This window comes from Amblyomma americanum, chromosome 11 (assembly GCF_052857255.1).
Source record: "Amblyomma americanum isolate KBUSLIRL-KWMA chromosome 11, ASM5285725v1, whole genome shotgun sequence".
Lineage (NCBI taxonomy): Eukaryota > Metazoa > Arthropoda > Arachnida > Ixodida > Ixodidae > Amblyomma > Amblyomma americanum.
Window position 1 is genome coordinate 1804257 of NC_135507.1, and position 23209 is coordinate 1827465.

Consider the following 23209-nt stretch of genomic DNA (forward strand, 5'->3'; position numbering starts at 1 on the left):
TGAATAGTGGCAGACTACGTAAAGGCTACAGTGACTTTGGCCATGGTTTAACAAGAACTTACATGTGCATTTCATGAGCTGTGAAATATGGTGCATGGTTTTGTGCAGAACGTACTGATGGCTTCGTTCCTGCCTGCGACTATCATTGCAAAGTGTACATACAACTGAATTTTAAGCTAGGATGTCACATTTGGAGGACGGATCTGTTCTTTCTTGTGTTTAATGGCGCATAAGCAGCAAAGGCTACCAAGCGCCAAGCTCAAGGTACAGGAAAATGGTTTTCTGCGGAATTTACAAATAAGAAAAAATATGGTGGTGTAAAAAGCTTCAAAACTTATTTCCTTGTACCTATTTGTACGCCAAGGTCTGCAGACAATGCGGACTTCAGAACCCAACGACGGACCACCAGTGTACACCCAAGTGCCTAGTGTGTGACGGCGACCACATCACGGGCACGAGGGACTGCAAACAACGACTCAAATCAGCGTGCGAGCTGCGGTGGGGCCCCCTGCAGCAGCAACGCAAGAGCCGGGACCGCAGCCGCAGAAGAAGGCCGCGGTGGTTCCGAGACGAGAGCCAGGAATCCGGGCGCAGCGGCAGCCGCGGACGCAGCCGCAACCGGCGCCGGAGTCGAGGATCCGAGCGGGACGAGTCCTTCCCGCCCCTGGGACAACAGCAACAGGAGCAGAAGCAAGGACAAGAGCAACAGAAGAAAAAGAAGACCGGCGGTGTCAAGGTGAGCTGGGGAGACGGCCCTCCCAAACCGCTCTTTGCTCCGCACTCAAACACAAACACACAATCCACTCGCGAGAAACAGTTAATGGAAGAGAACAAAGCCCTCAGACAGGAACTAGGCCAACTCAGAAAGCAGCTGAGCGAGGTCCTTAAAGAACTCCGCGAAATCAGGACAGGGCAGACACAGCCCAAAACTCAGACCCCACCACCCCCAATGGTGGAAGCAACACAGCCACAAGATGGGCAGCTCGAGGCTCTCATAATGAACATGCAGAAACAGACGCAAGAGCAGATGCAATTTATGCAGCAGAAATTTGCCCTTCTAGAGCAAAACGTTAGAACACACATTAAGAATCAGAACGCGCAGAGAACGACTAACGACGCTAGAGAACGCCTATATAACGAATGCAGGTTCGGCGCAGAAACCCTCAACTCCAACCCTAGTACACCATCATGGCAGAACGCCTCCAACAATTAGAGATATGGCAATGGAACTGCAGGGGGTACAGGCAAAAACAAGGCCTCCTGCAGCAGTACATTTATGCCAAAGGAAACCCGCCAGACGTAATTATATTACAGGAAACCAACTGCACACCTTCGCTGAGGGGCTATACGTGTCAGGAAGCTCGCCGTACGGCGACCCTCGTAAGCAAGAAATTGGTAGCCACAGCACACGACGAAATAACGGACACTCGGATCGACCACACGATCACAGAGATTATACCTAAAAAGAAAGCACAATCCAAGAGCACCTTTATTATCAACCTATACAGCCCGCCTAAGCAGAAGGATGGGGACTTTAGCAGGCTTTTTACAGAGGCTAGAAAACTAGCGGGCAACAACACCCTAATAATAGCAGGCGATTTCAACGCCAAGCACCCAAAATGGGGTTACAGCAAAGACGATAAAAAAGGAAGAACAATCAGCGACGCTGCAGAGCAAACGGATTGCGATCTCCTAACTGACGAAACCCAACCAACCAGACAGGGTAACAGCGTCAGCCCAGACACTTGCCCCGACCTGACTTTTGTGAGGGGCGCCAGACAGGTCGAGTGGGAAAACCTACTCGAAAACCTAGGAAGCGACCACTATATACTGAAAACCAGCATCACAGCCGAAGACACAAAACGAAAAATAGGCAAGACCCGTCTCGTCGACTGGGACGCCTTCAGGGCCCACTGTAGACAGATGCAAGGAGGCGACATTGTATCTGTGGGGGAGTGGAGCCAACAGCTCAAGGAGGTCCAGGAACTCTACACCAAAGAAGTGGACCGAACCGAACACGCCCCGGAGGTGGATAAGCGACTCCTCAAGCTATGGGAGGCGAGACGCGGACTCACCGCACGGTGGAAAAGACAAAAGCTGAACAGGAAGCTCAAGACCAAGATAGCTGAAATCACCAAGCAGGCGGAGGAGTACGCGACGCAGCTGGCCAGACAAGGATGGCAGCAGTTTAGCAACGCGCTGAACGGCACCCTGAGCACGGCCAGAACGTGGCAGATCCTCAAGTCCCTCATGGACCCAAGCAAAAACAAGTCGGAGAGCGGCAAAGCAATACGAAGGCTGGTGCACCAATACACCGGTACAGATACACAACTACTGGAGGAGGTCCGGGTCAAATGCTACGGCAACGACCAGGTCGAGTGTTACAAAGAGGAATATCAAGGCGAAGAGAACACCGTCATGGACAGGCCCATAACCAGGGAAGAGGTGGTCGATGCGATCAGGTCGGCAACAAGAAACACGGCAGCAGGAGCAGACAGAATCAGCAATTCACTGATCAGAAACTTAAGCGACGGAGCTATTGACCAGCTCACCGCGTACCTCAATAAACTATGGCAGGAAGGAACAGTACCCGCCGAATGGAAACACGCGGTCGTGGTGATGATTCCGAAGCCCGGTAAAAAACTACAAGTGGAAAACCTCAGGCCGATATCCCTCACATCGTGCCTAGGCAAGATGTACGAACGAATAATAACGAAGAGAATTCAGTCACACCTGGAGAGAAACCAACTCTACCCTGATAGCATGTACGGGTTTCGAGCCCACCTGTCCACGCAAGACGTACTCCTCCAGCTAAAGGAGGAAGTACTTGAAAAAATGCCGAGAAGCGGAGAAAACGTTGTCATGGCCCTCGACATCAAAGGAGCCTTTGACAACGTAAGCCACGCCGCCATCATGGAAGGCATAAACGACACGAACTGCGGAAGGAGAGCCCATAACTACATCAGGGCCTTCCTAAGCAACCGAACAGCGACCGTAGGGCTAGCCGAGCTGCGAAGTGACGTCTTCGCCACACCCTGCAAAGGAACACCCCAAGGCTCAGTCATATCGCCGGTGCTCTTCAACATGTCAATGCTAAGACTGGCAAAAAAGCTCAAAGAGATCCCGGGTATCAAACACGCCATGTACGCCGACGACATAACCGTGTGGATCACCCAAGGATCGCTAGGAGAAAAACAAGACCGACTACAGGAAGCCGCCACCTGCGTAGAAGACTACGTGAAGGAGAGGGGCCTGAAATGCTCGACCGAAAAATCGGAGCTCATCAGAATAGGGAGACACCCTACCCAAGCCCCACTGGACGTCGTCCTCGAGGGACAACCGATCCCGGAGAAAAACATAATCCGCATTCTGGGCATGTGGCTACAGAGTAGCCGCAAATGCAGCCACACCATCACCCTGCTCAGGAAGGCCACGGAACAAGTAGGAAGAATGATCAGCCGAGTATCCCAAAGAAGATACGGAATGAAGGAAGACGACACCCTAAGACTCGTAAACAGCCTAATCGTCAGCAGGGTCACATACTCGCTGCCCTACCACGCAACAACAAAAGCGGAAAGAGAGCAAGCCGACTGTATACTAAGGAAGGCCTACAAGATCGCTCTGCACCTACCCAGGAACACGTCAAATGAAAAATTACTCCAGCTCGGAGTCAGCAACACCTTTGACGAGCTAGCAGAGGCTCAAATGGGTGCGCAATTGACGAGGCTCAGGGGCTCCCCCACAGGAAGGGCGCTCCTAAAAAGGCTAGGTCGGAACGCAAGTGGTCTGGCTGACAGATACACAGAAGTTCCAGACGACCTCAGAAGAACTTTCAACGTGGGACCCTTACCTAAAAATATGGATCCCAACCTACACGAAGAAAGGCGGAGAGCCAGGGCCGAACAGATAAACAGAAGGCTAGGCCAATCCGAAAGCACACTATACACAGACGCTTCTATGTACGCAAGAGCAGAGAAACGCACAGCCGCGGTAGCGGTGGTCAACGGTACAGGGGAAACTATCACCTGCGCTTCAGTAGGGGTGTCAGGGATAGCAGAGGCCGAAGAAATTGCCGTCGCGCTAGCGATAGCCGAAGGCTACAGAAAAGGTCGCTCCCTAAATATCCTAACGGACTCGAAAGAAACATGCAGAAACTATACGAAGGGCAATATCAGCGGCACTGCCCTCAGAATAATCAGCGAGGCGGCAGCCTCAGCTGAAAGAATACCCATACAACATATAATCTGGGTGCCAGCCCACGCAGGCGTAGCAGGAAACGAAAGGGCGGACAGTCTAGCTCGAGGGCTCACTTACCGAGCAGGCTTATCGATCGTCTCGGAGTCACGGCTACTCATATGCGAGGGGGGCTACACAGAGACCCTACAACTATATAGGGGAATCAGAAAGAGATATCCATCACCACACAAAGCACTAAATAGGGAAGAGGCTGTAGGATGGCGTAGGCTACAGACGAACACCTTCCCTAACCTACACACATACAACAAGATATCACCAACGCAATTCAGACCAGACTGCCCCTGGTGCGGCAGTACGCCCACACTCTATCACATCACCTGGGAATGCAAGAGAAACATAGCATTCCACAATCAACAAACACCGAGTGCGGAGCAATGGGAGAGCTGTCTCTTCAGCAGCGAGCTTGAGGTCCAGAGGGCCTTGGTAAAGCACGCAACTGAAGCGGCACAACTCAGTGGAGCCCTGGACTGAGGGCCCACTCTTGCTTGAAGACTCAAGTCGCCAGCACCCAAGCAAGACGACCAGGAAGTCTTCATCCCCGCGAACCTCTTGGAAAGAAATAAAAGTTTTCTCTCTCTCTCTCTCTCCTTGTACCTAGTACTGAGAGCAAAAAGAAAATTTATAAATGGCTAGTATTAAAAGCTTTAAAGGAGGTTGGGTAACCTCAGCAACCATCCTTGACGGGGCAACGATGTGCAGGCTCGCAACCAATAAAATAGACACCTCAGCCTTCTTCTCAGGGATGAGAAAGTGGCTGAGGTGTATCAAAGACAAGTGAGAAATTCATAATTTGTCTAGAAAACCAGCTCCTCTTAAAAAGTTAAAAACACAAGACATATCAACAATTGCATGATCACTTAAGAGCAGCGCAGGGTGAAATGGAATGCATTGATTGTAAAATTGACTAAAATACTTAGTTTTTCGAGTTTTGAGCATGATAGTAAAATATGGTGTAGTGTGTGCTCGTCTCCACATCTTTCACAAAGAGGCTTGTCTTGATTGGTTGTTTTAGTAAGAAATTATGTGTCAGGTGTGCGTGTACGTCCTATGCGGAGACGACAAAATTACTTCTGTAAAACGTTCCTGGTGTGTACAGGTCTTCCATTCGCTGAGGACAGGCTTTACAAAATGCAGCCTGTTGTTTATTTCATTATCTGCCATTTAGCCTTCAGATTGCTGTGTATTAATTTCATGCAGACTTTGTGGGGCACACTGGCTTTCTCAATCTCACGCCTGCAAGCACATTTGTGAGCTCTTTCATTATCATCTATTCCAACATGGCTCGGCACCCAGCAGAATTTTATGATACGTCCCTGAGTTGTGACTTTTTCTATGTGATGTATTATGTTTCCTACTAAGGGATGCATTGCATTTCCGGAATGTAATGCCGTTAGCAGGGTAAGTGAATCTGTGTAAATTACATTGTTTTCCATACTGTTATTTATTACTCTCTTTACAGCTACAAAGACCGCATAACATTGTGCAGTAAAAATGGATGCACAGTTTGACAGCCTTATTATCTTTTGCCAGTTTCCTTAAACTACCGCACTTCCGACATAATCTGCTGTTTTTGAGCCATCAGTGTGTACTTCGCATATTTTTCTTGTAGTGCCCGGTATTCATGTAATATGTGCTCGTGTGATGTTTGTTAACGTGAAGTCACACACAATGGGAAGGCTGTACCATGGGGGCAGTGGGTTGTGCCTAATTGAGGCGACATCAGGAAGGGTATCCAGTGTTCCTAAATGTTGGCAACAATCCTCGAAGCAGAGGTCTAACTGACTAGGGTTTGTTGTTGAACTGTGTTCTGGAGGTGCAGTCTGTAACTATGGAATAACAGAGGTGTTTCGGCAAGGAACGGATTTTCAGGACATAGGTGCACGTGAGCATAGTTCTGTCTGTAAGGGAGGGTTCATTGATTTCGACATAGAGACTATTTATGGGCGATGTTCTGTACGCGCCAGTTGGAAGACGAAACCAAGGTTATGCACTGGGCCCAGTTGTTTCAGATATGATGGCCTCACGGACCTATACACAACGCATTCATTGTCTAGGGTAGAGTGTAATACAGACCTATAGATTTGTAAAAGACATGTTCTATCAGATCCCCAGCACTTTTGTGATTGTACTTTTAGTATATATTCAGGGGTTGGGAGGCTTTCTTTTGGATGATGTTTATGTGTGGCAGGAATGTGAGTTTCTTGTCAAACGTTATGCCTAAAAATTTATGTTCTTGTTTAACTGGAAGTGCAATTTCTGCGAACCTTTTCTGAGTGAAAAAAGAACAACTGTTTTTTGTGTTGAGAACTTAAACCCATTTCTGTCTGCCCAAATCGAAAGTCTGTTTAATGTAAGTTGTATCTGTCGCTCACAGGTTGATAGGCTGGAGGATGTGCATGCTATTTGGAGGTCATCGACGTACAAAGGAAACATAATTGACTTTGGACTTATATTAGCTATGGAATTTATTTTTACGACAATGAGGGTAGTACTTAAAATGCACACCCACGGTACCCCGTTCTCCTGCACGAATTTTTTGGAAAGGGTGGAATCTAAGCGTACATGGAATGAACGGTCAGAAAGAAAATCTTTTAGGCAGTTCAGCATCCTTCCACAGATACCTAGGCCTGCTAGGTTTCGGAGGATCCCAAACCTCCAGGTGGTATCATAAGCCTTTTCCATATCAAAGAATACTGTTAGGTAGAGTTCAGTGTTGGCTATGTATGAATGCTTCTCTGACTGTATTTTCAAGGCAGATGAGATGGTCAGTTGTTGAACAGGATTTCTTAAATCCACACTGGTGGATAACTAGAAGTTCACGAGATCTAAGGACGAACATCAACATAATGTTCACAACATTTTCAAACGATTTAGCGAGAGAGCTAGTAACGGCTATGGGTCTGTAACTGCTAGGGGAGGTTGGTGGTTTTCCCGGCTTCAAGAATGGTACAATAACGGCCTTTTTCCAGGCTTGAGGTATTTTCCCTGAAATCCATATTTTGTTAAAACTTCTCAAAAGTACTTCTACCGATAGAACACATTGTTCAGTTCAGTTCAGTTCAGTTTATTACCTTAAGGACCCCCGTGGGGGTATTACATAAGGGGTGGATTATACAAAAAAAAATAAGTACAATGGTTGCCATGTGGGTTCAACATACAATATGATCTGTTAGTGCTTTGGAAAAGTTGGATGGGCAGGTGATAGCGGCGATGCTGTGGGAAAGGCCGTTCCAATCTAATGCTGCTCGGGGGAAGAAGGAGGCAGCGAACGTGGTCGTATGGGTCCGAGGCCGGGCAACTTGAAGAATGTGACCAGTGCGATGCGATATGCGAGCTGGTGATGTGATATAGCCTGCGTAACCGTGGGTGCTGTAAAAGAACTTATGAAACAGGTTTAGGCTGGCAATGCGGCGACGAATAACAAGGGTTGATAAGGCGGATTCTGCTTTTAAAGACGACACGCTGACTTGGTATGAATAGGTATTGTGGATGAATCTAGTGGCACGGTTCTGGACGGATTCGAGGGCATTTATGAGGTATATTTGATGTGGATTCCATATGGGAGATGCATATTCTAGTTTCGGTCTGATTAGCGATTGGTAAGCCAGGAGTTTAACTTGTTGGGGAGCGTGACGTAAGTGGCGTTTTAAAAAGCCTAGTGTTTTATTCGCGGATGATATTACATTAGAAATATGTGTGCGCCAAGATAAATCATGAGATAGCGTGACTCCTAAGTACTTAAATGAGTTAACTGCTTCTATTGGGATTTGAGCTATATTGTACGAAAAAATAAATGGTTTAGTGCGACGGGTGAAGGATACAATCTTGCATTTCTGAGGGTTAAGTGTCATCATCCACAGGTCGCTCCATTTCTGAACGTTAGTTAGGTCAGTCTGGAGGGCTTCTTGGTGGGAAGAGTTATTAATAGTACGATAAATGACGCAATCATCTGCGAACATACGAATGTGACATGATACGTGAAGGGGCAAGTCATTAATGTATATTAAGAATAATAACGGTCCGAGCACTGATCCTTGGGGGACGCCTGAGGTTACTGGAATGTAATCAGAAAATTCGTTATTAACTATGACTAATTGGGTTCGATTTGTTAAAAATTCCTTGATCCAGTTTAGAATGCTAGGGTGAATATTTAGGTAAGAGAGCTTAAGTAGTAATCTCTGGTGTGGTACTTTGTCAAAGGCTTTTGCGTAATCTAAAAAAATAGCATCAATCTGTTGGTTGCAGTCAAGGTTAGCATGTAAGTCATGAACAAATGTAGCCAGTTGTGTCTCACAGGAAAGGTTTTTACGGAAGCCATGTTGTGATGAATGAAAGAAATTGTTGGAATCGAGAAAGTTCATGACTTGAGAATAAATTACATGCTCCATGATTTTACAAGGAATGCTTGTTAGAAAAATGGGTCGATAATTTAAGGGCGAGTTTTTGTTACCGGACTTGAAGATTGGGACGACCTTTCCCACTTTCCAGTCATGCGGTATGTTACCTGAAGAGAGAGACAGAGTACAATAGTGATAAGTAGGCCGCGGAAATGTGCTTAGTATTTTTCAGAAATTTCGAGTTAATTTCATCGATCCCGGCTGATGACGTTAGCTTGATGTTTTCGATACGAGATGATATACCATCTGCGAAGAAAGAAACTGGATCCATGGTTGACGCTGTGAAGGAACTTATGAAGGCGTTAGCAGGTAAATCACACTCTTTCGCAAAAACAGTTGAAAAGGCTCTATTGAAAATGACAGCACATTCACAATCGCTGATGGTTTGACCCATATCGTTAGTAAGAACAATTGTACGTGTATCCTTCGGGTTTACTACGTGCCAGAATTTTTTAGGGTTGTGTATTAGCATTTTTGGCAAGTCAGAGTGGAAAAAGGTGTGTTTTGCGTTGCGGATAGCAGCAAGGTAATCAGCTTCGGCAGTGTAGTACTTTTCCCATGATGCTTGGCTTGGGTTCCGCTTTGCTGCCCGATAGTGACGCTTTTTCTTGTTTTCCAGGCGTTTCAGGGCCGTAGTAAACCACGGTTTTTGCTGGTTAGCACGGAAACTAGCTACCGGAATGTACTTGTTTGTTAGTTCGTGAACTTTGTCCCTGAAAATCGTCCAATTTTCGTTAAGAGACTTTGTGTGGAAATCGGTTTCATAAGTTGTAAAAAAAGCAGTTAGTTCTTCATTTATTGCTTGAAAATCACCTCTTTCATAAAGACGAATTGTTTTCCTGGAAACTTGACGAAGCATGGGTGTAAAACTGAAGGTAGCATGAATGACTTTATGATCACTTATTTCCCTTAGGTATGTAATACTTGTTGCGCTATCAGGGCTGTTGGTTAATATCAGATCTAGAGTGTTGGCGGAATTCTGCGCAATGTGCGTTGGCTCTAATATTAGCTGAGTAAGGTTGAAGTTAAGACAGACATCGACAAAATTTTTTGCTTCTGAAGAATTTGTCATGGAGGTGTAGTTACGCCAGTCAATAGTGGGAAAATTGAAATCACCAAAAAGAACAATATCTGCGTAATTGTTTTGAAGTGTAGGACAGTCACTGCAACAGCTGCATAGTTTGTTTTAAGTTTGATTTCGCTGGTTGCAACACCGCCTTGAATTACAATAGGAACACCTCCAGAGAGCCTGCTAGTTTGCTCTCTGTCACAATGAAAGCCTGTATTTACTTAAAAAATTCTTGTGTTTATGACCTAGGTTCGTTTCTTGAAGGCATAAAGCCACAGGGGAAGGAGTGTGTAAAAGATCTTTTATGTCACAGTAGCTACTGAAAAATCCACGGCAGTTTCACTGTATTAGGAACGTCACTTTGTGTGTTTTTTTTTTTTTTTTGGATGGAAGAAGCAGGAGCCTAGGTTTCTGATTTAGGGGACCCGTAATTCGGGTCCTTCCGTTGTTTTGGCGGCCAAGTGAGCTGTGCCGCCCGTGCAGGACGGATGAGACATCCATCGCCTCGGTGGAAGCCCGTGGGGACGCCGCACGTGTACACACTTCAGGCCTCCTCCGAAAGGAAGGGGTCTGATCATCTGCCGACTCAGGGGACGCTAAACCTTTTTGGGGGGTGACAGGGCAGCATTCACTGAACCTGACAGAGCTCGGCACGCTCCCCCGTAAAACAGCCCATAACACCAATTCACCCCTTATAACGCACGTCACACAAACGGCTGCCTTTCATCTACGCCGCGTTTCCTGTAAGCACCAGTCGGGAGAAGGGCCGTTACCTCGCTGTCGATTAAACTGGTCTCTGAAAGTGGGATCAGTAAAAATTATCTGGCTCTGTCGACGTTTGTCGGCCGGCAGCAAAATACACATTTATCAACGAGGAAGTTGGATTGAAACATCTCCGCACCAGTTGACTTCTACTCGTCCTTACTGAAAAGAACCGGTTGACGTCTCCGTTTGGAATAGGTGAAAATTGGTGCTAAAAAATTGGAGCTGACAAAGGCATTTAACTGGCGAAATCAGCAACACCTGAGGATGCGGTATCCTATCCCCAGTGGACGTTGACTTTCAAAAGAGCCCCCATTTCCTCCCTCAGCTGATCATCGAGAACGCTGCTCTGTGTTTCCTTCACTGCACGCTGCCATAATGCAGAAGCCTTTTCCTTGCATATGACATTTTTTTTGCAATATAGCATTTGCACAAGCATGCACAGCACGTTTCGTAGAATAAATTGTTTAGAAACAGTTGAGGAAAGAATCTCCACTGCCTTAGCAAAAGTCAGCGCATTCCAGTCACGGCCGCAGTCTGGAAACTGCCAAGCGCATGCGGCTGCCCCGCAAAGCACGAACACACACCGCGAAACGACGACAGCCCGGAAAAAGGCGCGTCGCGGTTGACGCGTTCAACCCCGCAAGGTTACGTCAGTGCTGCGGGCGCGCGCGTGAAGGCCGCGCAATTTGGCCGACGAGCGCAACGACGTCGTTTCAACGCGGACACATGCGCCGTGTTTGAGACACGACCTTCGTAGCGGAGTCGACACGCACACTGCGCCCGCGAACACGCCGCCAGGCCAGCCCCGCGACGACGATCGCCCGAAACGCCGCGAGCAGCTGTTCTCGAACGAGGGGGCGTGGTCGTCGCGCCGCTAGCAGACGCGCCCGACTCCTCGGTAGACAGCTGCTGAACCGGTGCAAAAAAAACGAAACTGCGGCCGCTGCGAACAGCTTCAAAAGGGCTCCGCCGATCGCTTCCCATCCAGGCCGACTGCGGAGCGGCGCCGCAATCGTCAAGTGTTTGACGGCGTAGGAAATCGAGGCACAACGCGATTCTCGCGAGAGAAGCATGCTCAGCGAGCGAGCCACTTGGGTGTTTTCTTTTGGCCAGCCAATCAAGGGATGGTGCGCGCGCGCCCGCTTGTCAGAGCCGCGCGAGACAGATGGCAACGAACCAAGGCGCCCTACCTGGACTGCCGGGCGCCGTGTCGAAGTGACAGTTGACGAGCAAGGAATGCTTCTGATGAGCCGCCGGTGGCGCGTCCTTGGGCGCCAGGCGCGCGACCACGTTCTGGATGCCGCGGTAGCTGGACGTGAAGCCGTCGATAAATTCGAGGAAGAAAGAGCCGTTCGGCCTCTGCACGACAAACTCGAGCCGGTGCGCGGGCCGCGCCCGAGTCCTCAGCTGTTCGAGCTCACGCAAGAGGTAGTCCACGGCGAGCACTTCGTTCTCGCGACTGCCCACCGTCCGCTGGCCGATCGCCACGAGCTGGGCGAGCCGTTGCCTGGCCCTGGCGCCCACGAACACGCGTCCATCGTCAGCGCCGCCGTCCGACGACACCGCGTCCGGAAGGGAGTTTTGCTGGCGGCTCACGAGCAGAGCCGTTCCGATGTAGAAAGCTAGCAAGCATGCGTAGAATGTCTGACCCAGCAACCGCTGTTGGCGTCGAGTCTGCAGCGACCGGAGCGCGCCGTTGGCTTGGGAGACCACGTAGTTGCTCCCGTCTTGCAGAACGCCGTTCCAGGGAGCCTGGTGCACGCCGTTGGTGCCTTTCTGACGGTACCGCAGCGAGCCGTCCCTCGCGTCGCACGCCATGTCACGTTCTCTTCTCCGCCCGAGCCGAAGCCAACGCTCAGCACGTGACCCGCCTTCCGCGTGCTCTGTGAGAGAGAGCGCGTTTGGCCCGCTCTCCGCGTGGAGGCGATGTCAGCGCCGTCACGTGGCTGTCACTTTAGGCCACGTGATACCATTCCGTAGCAGTGATTGGAGCAGGCACAGATTGCTCCCACTACATAACGGTGGCGCGCGCGATTTTCAAAGCAGTTCTTTCGCGAATGTTTAACATATGCTTTCAAAAATTGAAATTGAAGATTGGGTTTTGGGGAAAGGAAATGGCGCAGTATTTGTCTCACATATCGGCGACACCTGAACCACGCCGTGAGGGAAGGGATAAAGTGGAAAAAGAAAGGAAGAAAGGTGCCGTAGTGGAGGGCTCCGGAATAATTTCGACCTCCTGGGGTCTTTAACGGCCGGCCGCGGTGGCTCTGTGGTTAGGACGCTCGGCTACCGATCAGAGTACACGAGTTCGAACCCGACCGTGGCGGCCGCGGTTCGATGGAGGCGAAATGCTAAGGCGCCCGTGTGCTGCGCGGTATCAGTGCATGTGGTCGAAATTATTCCGGAGCCCTCCACTACGGCACCTCTTTCTTCTCTTCGTCCCTTCTTTACCCCTTCCCTTACGGCGCGGTTCAGGTGTCCGCCGATATGTGAGACAGATCCTGCGCCATTTCCTCCCCCCCCCCCCCCAAAAAAAAATCGATCTTTAACGTGCACTGACATAGCACAGCACACGGGCGCCTTTGCGTTTCGCCTCCATCGAAACTCAGCTGCCGCCGTCGGGTTCCAACCCGGGAACTCCGGATCAGTAGCCGAGCGCCTAACCACTGAGCCACCGCGGCGGGTGCTGGGGAACACGTGAACACGGCGGCTTGTGCTTCCTCCACAGCTACATCTGCCGCTTGTTGTAGCGTATCTTGTATCTTGCCGATACCCCCCTTGGTGGCCCATAGATAGGGCGATATCGTGCGCGCACAAAGAGCGTTCTACGGCGCAGTAGCGGCCATTCGAGAAGTGGAAACACTAAGAATCCCGGGAAGCTGATACACTAAAATCAAGGAAACGACACACTCATTGTATGAACTGAAGAACACCGTCAACCAAAGCTCCCTCCTCATCAGACGCATCGCGAACAGGCGAGGAGGAGTAAAGAGGCCGAGACCAGGGAACTAATACAGCCTAGGCCTTCGTTCTTTGCAGAGTCTACTCTACACCATACGTCACCCTTACAGTCAGAGAAAGAGACGAACTGGATTCTCCAATTAGACATTCCTACAAAATTGCACTCAGCCTCCCCCGCCATATGTCGAATGAAAAACTAGACGGTTTGTAACCCATACGAAAGACTATAAGGTACCGAAATCCCAAAACAAACAGGAATACAATGTGAAGGAGTCGGTACACACACCTTGCAAATCACCAGACTTAATAGTCCGTCCTCTGCCCAATAACATGCATCCAGGTTATGAGACGATAAGGACAGAAGAAAGATTTCCAGCTCACAGAGACACGGCGCACGTGGTCGCGGCAGAATGTGAGGCGCCTTTTTCCTGGCAGTCGTCGAGCACCGCGGTTCTCCGTCGACAATCGATAAAACAAAATTCCCGGAGGAGACCGAAGAAGCTGCCACAGCTTTAGCCATTATCTCCATCACCCGATACATCATCAGCGACTCTAAAAGCGCAATTCGAAATTTTGCCAAAGGAAGGGCCCACTCTGCAGCCATCAAAATCCTGCAAAAAAACTCCAGTACCCGCCAGATCGCATTGACCTGGGTCCCCACCCATTCGGACCATCCTGTACATGAGGCGGCGCAACAATTTGCCCGAGGATTCGCAGTTAACCGGGACAGCGCCCGGGAGGTACTACCCCGAGCTGAGTTCGGCCAAGGAGCGAGTGACATCCTACAAAGACATCTGACACACGTCAATTCAAGAAGTATACCGACAAATACTCCCACATACATCTCCGAGTAGTAAAACACAGCAAGTCAGTTGGCGGCAGCTCCGAATGATGGACACAGCTCTTCTTCACTCCAAATGGCTCCCATTCAGAGCAGTCCAGACCCGTAGGCCGCGTTGCTCAGCTCGGACCGAGAGGTTCAATTCCGAGTCACGACGTCGTTGGTCGGCCACCTGGCCTAGAAGAGGAGCCCGCCGGGGGGATCAACACCTCTTCTTCGATAAAGTTCACCTCCTCCTCCTGTAACATGTGCTGTTATGAACTCGTACGCCTGAAGCGGCGCTGGCGTCTCTTCTTTCGCTTCAGTCGTCATTGCTGAGGTGGAACTGACAATATGGCGTAAAAACGAAGAATTTCGGTGCACTTCGCGACTACGGTTGCTTGTCCAACATCCTCCTAACGCTGTATCCGGAGCGAAATTGCTCGCTAGTCGCTGCTCTCTGGACCGCTGTGGCCAGCATGTGTTCGAGAAAAGAGCCGAACAACAGACACAGGTGGCAAGCTATTTTACGCCCGAATATAAAAGTATAAAAACGCATCGTAGCGACTACGAAGATAGACCAACATGGAAGTCGGTTCCGATCGGTTTCGAATCGTCATTACGCGGCACCCGAATTTTCGGACACCTGCCACTGCAGACACCTCCTGCGAGCTCTCGCATAACCCAAGGACATTTGCTGCAGCACTACGCAACCTTGGAGCGTCTGTGCGAGCTAATTCTACTGCCAGTGGACAGAGTGTAGAATACACCGATCTCAGTGCCTCTGCGCCCATTTGTGGGGCGCATGTCCAACATTCTCGTACAAAATTTTTGAAAATTGTACAATGCTGTTAAGGAAACATTGAAGGTAATGGTGCATTATTCTTCTGATATGTAGCAATCTTTCTTCTAAAGTGTTTCCATAGACCGCAATGAACAGTTAAGAATGCCATAGAAAACCAATGGGGAAGGATTTTGACGATAGCAGAAACGTTAATAGAAAAAAAAATGCAAGACTGCTATCGGGTGATCTGCGGATATATTGATTGTTACAGTGATACCTTACGTTATATGAAAAAATGGCATTCATAACCGGCTTCCCGCTCAAAACTCCTTTGTCCGGAATTGTTGGGCACGCATGTTGTGAAACTTGCAGTCCCCGCGGGTTTCTCTGAGGGCGACCTTGGCACAAGTGCTGTCATTGTGGCACACCAGGCAGTCAGAATAGCTGTTCCCTTTCGTTGTTTATTTGCTTAAACGCAAGCAGTTTCGTAACTGGTATGCTTTAGTTCGGGAGCGGGAACGGATTCCAGATTAATGCCACGGAGGCTTTATCCGCCGCTGCTGACAAAGCACGTCAAGGTACCGTAGCAAATAGGAACGCGACAAGGAAAATGTATTACGGGACTTACGAAAAGAGAATACACAAGGAAGTGCTCAAGCTCAAGCAAATTGAAGCACCCTGCTGTTAACAGGCTGCGCTACTTCGGTGACATTTAAAGTCGTACCCTGCTGCGAGATCATGAACTCAATGCATGCTGATGTGAGCCTGGCAAAGCGGGCAAGGAACTTCTTCACTGCAGACATGTTAACGCAAAACACATCGTACAAATGTCCTTTTGGCGTCAGCATAGCAGCGTTTCCAGCTCAAAGCCGGTAGCAATAGACGTTAAAAAGACCCCTGTCACTCAAATGGCGTTTCGCAAATACCTTTCGAAAAATACGCTCTTTTAAACGGTTCAAAAATAAAAGGAATAAACTAAATAAAATTCTGTCAGCGCCGAGGCCTAAATCTCATTTACGTAAGAAGAGTTTTCTGAATGCGGCAATAAAAGGGTATTTTATTTTTACTATGAAAATGCTTTTACCCTTTCAAAACAATATTTATTAGCCCTCAGAGTCCAGGGCATTACAGAAGGGAGTGGGTGAATTAAGGTTGTTGGTTTTGTGGGGTTTCAATGTCCCAAAGCGACTCAGGCTGTGAGGGACGCCGTAGTGAAGGGCTCCGGAAATTTCGACCACCTGGGGTTCTTTAACGTGCACTGACATCGCACAGTACACGGGCCTCTAGAATTTCGCCTCCATCGAAATACAACCGAGCCGGCCGCTAAATTCACTTTGCTGTCAGAACTCAGTTGCGACGACGAAATCACTCGTTCGGATCTTATTGTGGTTCCGTTACCTAGTGTCTTGCATAATGTTCAACAAAAGGCATTACCATCCAGTTTTTGTTTTGGCGTTACCACTGGGGCATACTTTGTATATTAATAGACTATAAGTAAACCATTCCTAACACATCGGTGATAACAAAAAGCCTGGAATGCCTGTGAACACAATGCCTTCCTTGGCCTTCTAAAACTAGCGGTTTTACAGCATAATTATTGCTCTTAATCTTATGGACCCAACGGCCACTTGACCAGCCTGTGCCTTCCTTGCAGCATCTTGCACTTCTTGAAATCGCCAATGGCCACCTCAGCGATGATTCTGTATGACGATAAGTTCTTGGACTTTTTTACCACAATACCGCTGCCTAGCAATTGTGAAGGGAGGCATTATGAACCTCGAAAACACACCATGAAGTAGGAATCGGGCCCCTCGCGCCATTCTCGCGATCGACCTCAAGAGCACAAATGCCTGAAGAATAAATCGTTCAGTCCTTAACATCTTACCACCCTGTAGTGGCGGGGGGGGGGGGGGGGGGGGGGGGGGGATACAGATATATATTTGTAAGTGTATACGACTGCGCGCTGCTGCCGTCGTCATGCGAGAGCAGCTGCGGCACATAGCAGCCGGAGTTGTCCGAGCGAGAACGTGGTGCTCCTCAAGGAAATAGAGCCGATTACTTAACCAAACTGCCTAACCTATCGCCCCATATGCCCGTATACCCTTTCTTACCCTCGCTCCACCTCTCCTTTTTCTCACGCTAGCCGCAGCTCAGATGCTTCAGGTTTCGGTGGCAGATGCCGCGGCTAGCAACATCTTTTCCTTCCATTGTTATTTTATTAATAAATAGCCTCAAACAACACAATTCTTACCGCTAACAAGAAAGATGCTCGAAGCAAAGCCGAGTAGAGCTGTCCATGGAGCCCTTCTGCCAGCGGATCGCAACGGCGTACTACTGCTACTTCTTGGCGACTGACTACTTGGCGGCACTCGGAACGTGTTGAATCCCGTTGCTCTGAAGTTGCTGCAGTTCGGGGCAGCGCCCAACAGCGTTAGTATCGAGTAAATAAAGGCCAAAAACGCACGTCTGCAAGCAATGCCTACACGAACGACCCGGAAGTCCAAATTCACGCGGCGAATTTTGTGACCGACGCCAGGTTGCTTCCCGACGAGGCTTCCAATCCTATCGCAGTAAAATATTTCCATCGGGCGCGAATGTCAGCCAGCGGGAGTTGTGTACGGGATTAACGCAGTGGTCGGCCCTTCCAACACAAAGAAGAAGACAGCTTCAGCAGTGCACGGGGTGTTTGACAGGAAGAGCAGCAGCGCTGGGCCCAAGCGTGAAACTTCAATCAAACATATACGTGTGCTTTCGTTGCGGGGCTGCTCACTGTTAAAAAGGAAGGAGTGCGGCGAACGATGCAGCCAGGTTTTTCCGACATACGCAGTCGCCGCACACAATACCTGCGAGTATCAAGCAGTGGCGAAAACATGTTCGTACACGAGGGAATTTCTTACAAGGGAGGTGTTGTGTTCTCACTTTTTATCTTGCTTAAAATTCTGTGCCACGCCCACAAGAATCGCGCAATTTTTCAGCGATAACGGCGACGATGTCTGAATCAGCATCGTATGCGGGAGGTTCGATCTTGCCTCGGCCGAAGCGAGGTGCAATGTCGACCTTGTGGCCACCCTCGCGCCATTAAATCACCACCACGCAGCGGTAGAGAAGTCCGCCTGTCGGATTATTCCTCAGCTCTGCAGAGGGGGCTCAAAAGCCTGCGGTGCCGGCGTTTCCCTGTTGGCGGGTTACAACTGCCTGACGGGGAACACAGCTGGTCGTCTCTTTGATTGTCTTCGCCTCTTTCTTACCGCAAGCAGCTGCGCAAGGCGAGCAAATAAATGGCAGCTGCTCCATCTGACGTTCTTTCCTTTCTCAGCTGCATCTATGCATTACGCCGCGTCGCGAACACAAGGCTTGTCGACAACGTCCAAATTCGCGCGCGCGGCGAGGCAGGGTGCGCGGAGTCTGCCGAAAGGCGTTCTCTTCTCCCTTGGCCGGCCCCGCAGAGTATCGATTGACGGCCAAATGTCATATTGGCCCGCCCAGCACGTGGTCGCCGACGCGGTGGGTCGTTGACCCCTGGTGCGACGACAGCGGGTTCGATTCCCGCAGATCAGCTGCGCGAACAGAATGAGTCTGCCTGTCTTACCTTGGAGAAAATTTCCCCTCAACAGACAGTATCGCCGTCAGGCAGAAGCACCACAGGTGTGCGAACGAGGGCTTCGCACACCTGTGGTGAGTGGCTGAGGGATCTTTTGGCGCGTCCTTTCGCTCAGCGGAGGGAGCAGCACGCACGTACAGAGAAGTCCAACAGCACTCCTTCCCACTCAGCCGTCGCTCCAGAATCGTGCACAGCCAGTCCAAGAGAAACTGGACCAACAAGACGTGGCCTCGTTCTGTGTTAAGGGAGGCTCAAAGAGCCGGAGGCAGTCGTCGCCCTACCTTCACCTCAATCTCTTGCGGCGCCAACTGACGAGATAAAACTGTATGCAAGGCGCACCCCAGGCGACCGCGCCGAGACGTATCGGCATTATTTCAAATCCAAGCAACCCTTTCTTTCCACCCGCTCACGTGGTTATGCGTAGCCACTGCTGCTACTCTACGTCGTGCGTGACCGGTTAGTGAGCAACAGTGAGTTACAAAACATGTCTGTACCTGAACCTGCAACGGTAAGATAACGTTGCAAGCTAACGCCAAGGCTTAATGAAACGCTCCCGTTGGAGGTTGTGCAGCACAAGATGGGAGGGGGCGTAGAGAGAAGGATATGCTTATCGGCTCGGATAATCCCGACAGCGCGTCCTCTCCCAAGAAGGAAGCGGGTCCGGTTCGAGGGGAAAGCGGCGCGTGCAGACCGCGCAAGACGCCCCTCCTCCTGCTCGCGGGCATGGCGCAACTCCGCTCAACTCCTTCCAGGAATCTCGCAGCGAGGCTGTCTGTTCCGCACAGCCCCGTGTTTAGCCAGCCGCCTTCTTGGATTGGGCATTGGATGGACGCGTAATGCGGAGGACAGACGACCTACGGTCAGCTTCGGAAGGAACAGTGCCGTAAAGTCTGTGGGAGACAGAGCGCGAACAAGAAAAGGCAGCCAAGACTCGTGCCTTGGACTGGGGAAGGGAGAGCTGAATTAAACGTCAAGTCTTCTCTTCGTCCGTCGTCTGCCAGCGCTGCGTATTTGAGTATGCCAAAGCCAACCAGTACACCTTGCCCAAGTACGTCGGGACTGAAACTTGGGCCGGCAGCTGGAGGACGCAAGGCCCGGACCAGTGTGGCCATGTTCCCAGCGCAAAGATTGCCGACTCACGATCCCTACTGGCTGACACGCCCGGCGACGCGCTTGGTTACTATGGACAAATACGACAATAGCACGAACCTAGCCAACCGTCAAAAAAACATGCTCACGCGCCATGCGGACAAAAGCAGATCCCAATGAACTCTAATCATCCCTGTCCTGAGCCAGGGGTGGCCACCACATCCTAGCATATAGTACCTCGCGATCCCACGTCCCCATTGACTTCATGTCGAGCATGGCTAGGTTTTCCTTCTGCTGTCTGACTTCACTTCCTCGTTGAACAGATGAGCTGTTGTTCTTGCAGGCCCCACCGCCATAGTCAGCCAAGCGGAGACAATCTTCAAATCAAATTTATTTCTGCCTTGAAAAGGTAGACAGCGGAGGCGCAGAAAAAGCTGTAAGATACAGCTTGACAAAGCCGCAGCCCCCTTTAGCTTGGCAGCGGCTTGACAGCAAGGCTAATAAAACAAAGGCAGTTGGTTAACGTATTAACAGGTATACAATAATGAAACTACGAAATAAAATGAACCAGCATTATACGATATTGAATAGACATTCACACTCGATAAACACAGATAGATAGCAAAGAAAAAGAATAAACATATTCTACATGTCAACGTACATAGCACGCAAAGATTTCTTTGAAGAACTAAAGAGGTCAAAATTACTATATGCGTACGTATTTAACAGAGAAGGAAGAGTGAATTGCAGGCGTTTTCTACCTGAATTTATTCGAGGAGTAGGCACCACCCATGTCTCCGCATACCTTGTCGTGTAGCTGGTTTCTCGGGCATGTAATTCAGCAAGGTTACGTATGTAGTTTACATGCCTACGTGTTTCAAGTTTAAACCGGATACTTAGACGATATTTATACAAGTTGTGAATTTTTACCACACCAATTTCTAAAAAAGAGATCTGCGCTTGCAGAGTCCCAGGGGACATTGTAAATACTTTTTCTGTAGAATATAGATACGTTGAAGACAGCTATCCGTGGCTGTACCCCGCACTAAGTGGCAGTAGTTTAAATAGGAGTAGAAAAGGGAATTATAGAGGAGTAGCTTTATTATTCTTGGAATAACATATGACCCCAGTTAGTAGAGCCAGCTTCGTTGCTATATGGTCCACATGGTGATCCCAAGTCATGTCGGAAGAAAAAACTGCTCCTAGACATTTAAACTGTTCAGCCAAATCTATACACCGCGAGCTTAGTTCAATCTCGATGGGGGAAGGAAGCACTTCATCTCGGTGATATCAGTTACTCCAAGCCACTTCCCGCCGCTGTTCTTGGCTCGGCATGGGTCGCTTTAATCCCCGCCAAGCCTTCCTTCCTTCCGCCGGCGTCACACGACCTCGGCGAGCAGACCCGGCTGCGTCCAAACTGGCACCAACGAAGCCGGACGGGGCGGGGCCGACGCGCACTCTGCAGCGCAGTCCGTGGTCGGCGGCTAAGCGTACCTTGAAGGTCGCGTCGGCCGCAGCCGCGAAAAACATCTGCGGGGGTAACCCGGCCTCTCTCGGCCTCCGCTTATTTATTCTTACATTTCCTCGATCCTTCCAACCGTCCTCACGTCGCCCACCCACGACAAGTTGGACGCCGCACTTTGATCTCTCCCCCCAGCGGCCTTGGCTCTGCCCTCGGGCAGCGAGTTCTTCTCCTTTCCATATCATCTTACGCAGGAGAGGAGGGTAATAGCGAAGGCGCATGCGTGTTTGTCCTGCTGGGACTTGGCGCTAGGATGCGGGACAAAGCATTCCTCCCACGCCAAGTTGCTAACCTCGCTACGAGGTGCGTGCGCACCAGATGTCTCAGGGAAGCTGGCCACGATTTTTTTAAAGCAGAGTTTTTGAGCTGAAGAGAAGCTTTCTGCGTCATAGTAATACCGGTGTTGGCGGACGTCAAAAGACAGGCGAATCATGTCAACTAGTAAATCGATTGCCTAAATTCTAATAGTTAACTTTTTAACTTCAATATGCAACCCACCATCACCCAACTAGCCACTACTGCATTGCCACCTTTTTAACTAATGCCGATAGGCACCTGATAGCAATCAGATATTCGTAGCCGGCCGTTGGTAATAGCCGCATCGCTTTTTACAATTTCGGAAACGCTATTACCCTCGCCGCTGTAGCTTAAGTAATTGGGGCCATTACATTCGATAACCACTCCGGCGTTCCTCAGCCAAAACGTGAATAAACTGTTTGATTTGTTCCGAATGTTTTCAATGGAATCGAGCTAGCCGAAGAGTCTTCCTTTTCGCTCGACCCCATGCGGGCTGCAAGACGAAGGACCTGCGCGGTTGGCCACTCCTCCGCAGGGTGGAGCAGAAAGTGCTCCCCCGCCATCTGCGACGCCGAGCTCTGCTCCGATCCCAGCGACACGAGCGGCGAGACGACTCTGCCAGAGGGCGGAAGAGGGGATGAAGTTTACGCACTCCCAGGACGGACAACCATCCTCAGCTGCACGCAAGATATGCATGGCACACGTCTACCGAACAAGTTAAGGACAGCACGTTGTCTGCGGAAACACACCCGGTGTGCAGGCTGAGTCGCCGAGTTCCTTGACATACAACAGAGGCCTCAAAACACGACTCGAAACACCTTTCGCCGCGTTTCCAACTTTTACCTACGTGCTGGGAATGGCCTACAGGAAAAAGTAGCCCCCCCCCCCCCCCCCCCCCCCCCCCAGTGTGCGCTTGCGCTGTTATACAAGGTGTTGCACCTAAGACTTTACCCAGTTTTCGAAAATAGGCTTTTCGAGCTAGAACAGCGATTCTTTCTGGATAGCATTGTCAGCGGTGTAGTACATCAAAACACAGCTAAGACGTGTTAGCTGGCAGCGCAAAGGTTTGGGCAACGCACCCTCATGTTTATTTCCACGAGACAAACGTCAGCGGTACACAGCGCGTGACTCCTGCTTGGCACTGTACTCGAGAAGTGCACCGGGTGGCCCTGACCTGAACATTCGTAAATGTCGCATCGAGTCGACTCTGCAGCTAGCTATCGACCGACTTCATCTCAATCGCTCTGCCTCCAAAGAAAAAGAACAGCCGTGTAAAACGAATGTCCAATGCAGTCGTGAATACGCGTGCGTTGAAAACTTGTTTCATTAAATTAGCCACATAGGCAGACGTAGGCCGACGGGTAAGCACTCGTGTGTTGATTTATTTATTCGAGGATTTCTCGTTTGGGTGGTCAGTGTTCTACCCGCCACGTTCTCCCCAGTGTTTTCACTGTGTATACTGTTATTTTTGTCCTTTCCTTTGTTCAGTCTGTGCATATGGCGCCTTGTGCGCGTAACCCACGTGCAATGATGCCCCACGGGCGATATGTAATAAATAAACAATGTAAGGGGGGCAGCGATCAAGGCGGCGTCAGCGTGACGTCGAGTTAGTCCAAAAGGCGGTTCAGCGGGCAGGTCTCGCGCATC

The 23209-nt window shown here is 49.8% G+C and overlaps 1 protein-coding gene across 4 annotated transcripts in view; it reads right to left on the reverse strand.

The window, feature by feature from the left end:
- Positions 1-23209, reverse strand: part of LOC144110467 (endoplasmic reticulum metallopeptidase 1-like) — a 78252-nt gene that overhangs the window by 40901 nt on the left and 14142 nt on the right. For 2 of the 4 annotated variants that reach the window (XM_077643376.1, XM_077643377.1), the window contains exon 1: positions 11679-12388. The exons of 1 other annotated variant lie outside the window; for it this stretch is intronic. In XM_077643376.1, the coding sequence (XP_077499502.1) occupies positions 11679-12306 (628 nt within the window). In that variant the 5' untranslated portion in view covers positions 12307-12388. Of the gene's footprint in view, positions 1-11678; positions 12399-23209 lie in introns of those variants that run through there. One more of the 4 variants, XM_077643375.1, reaches the window with a different exon arrangement.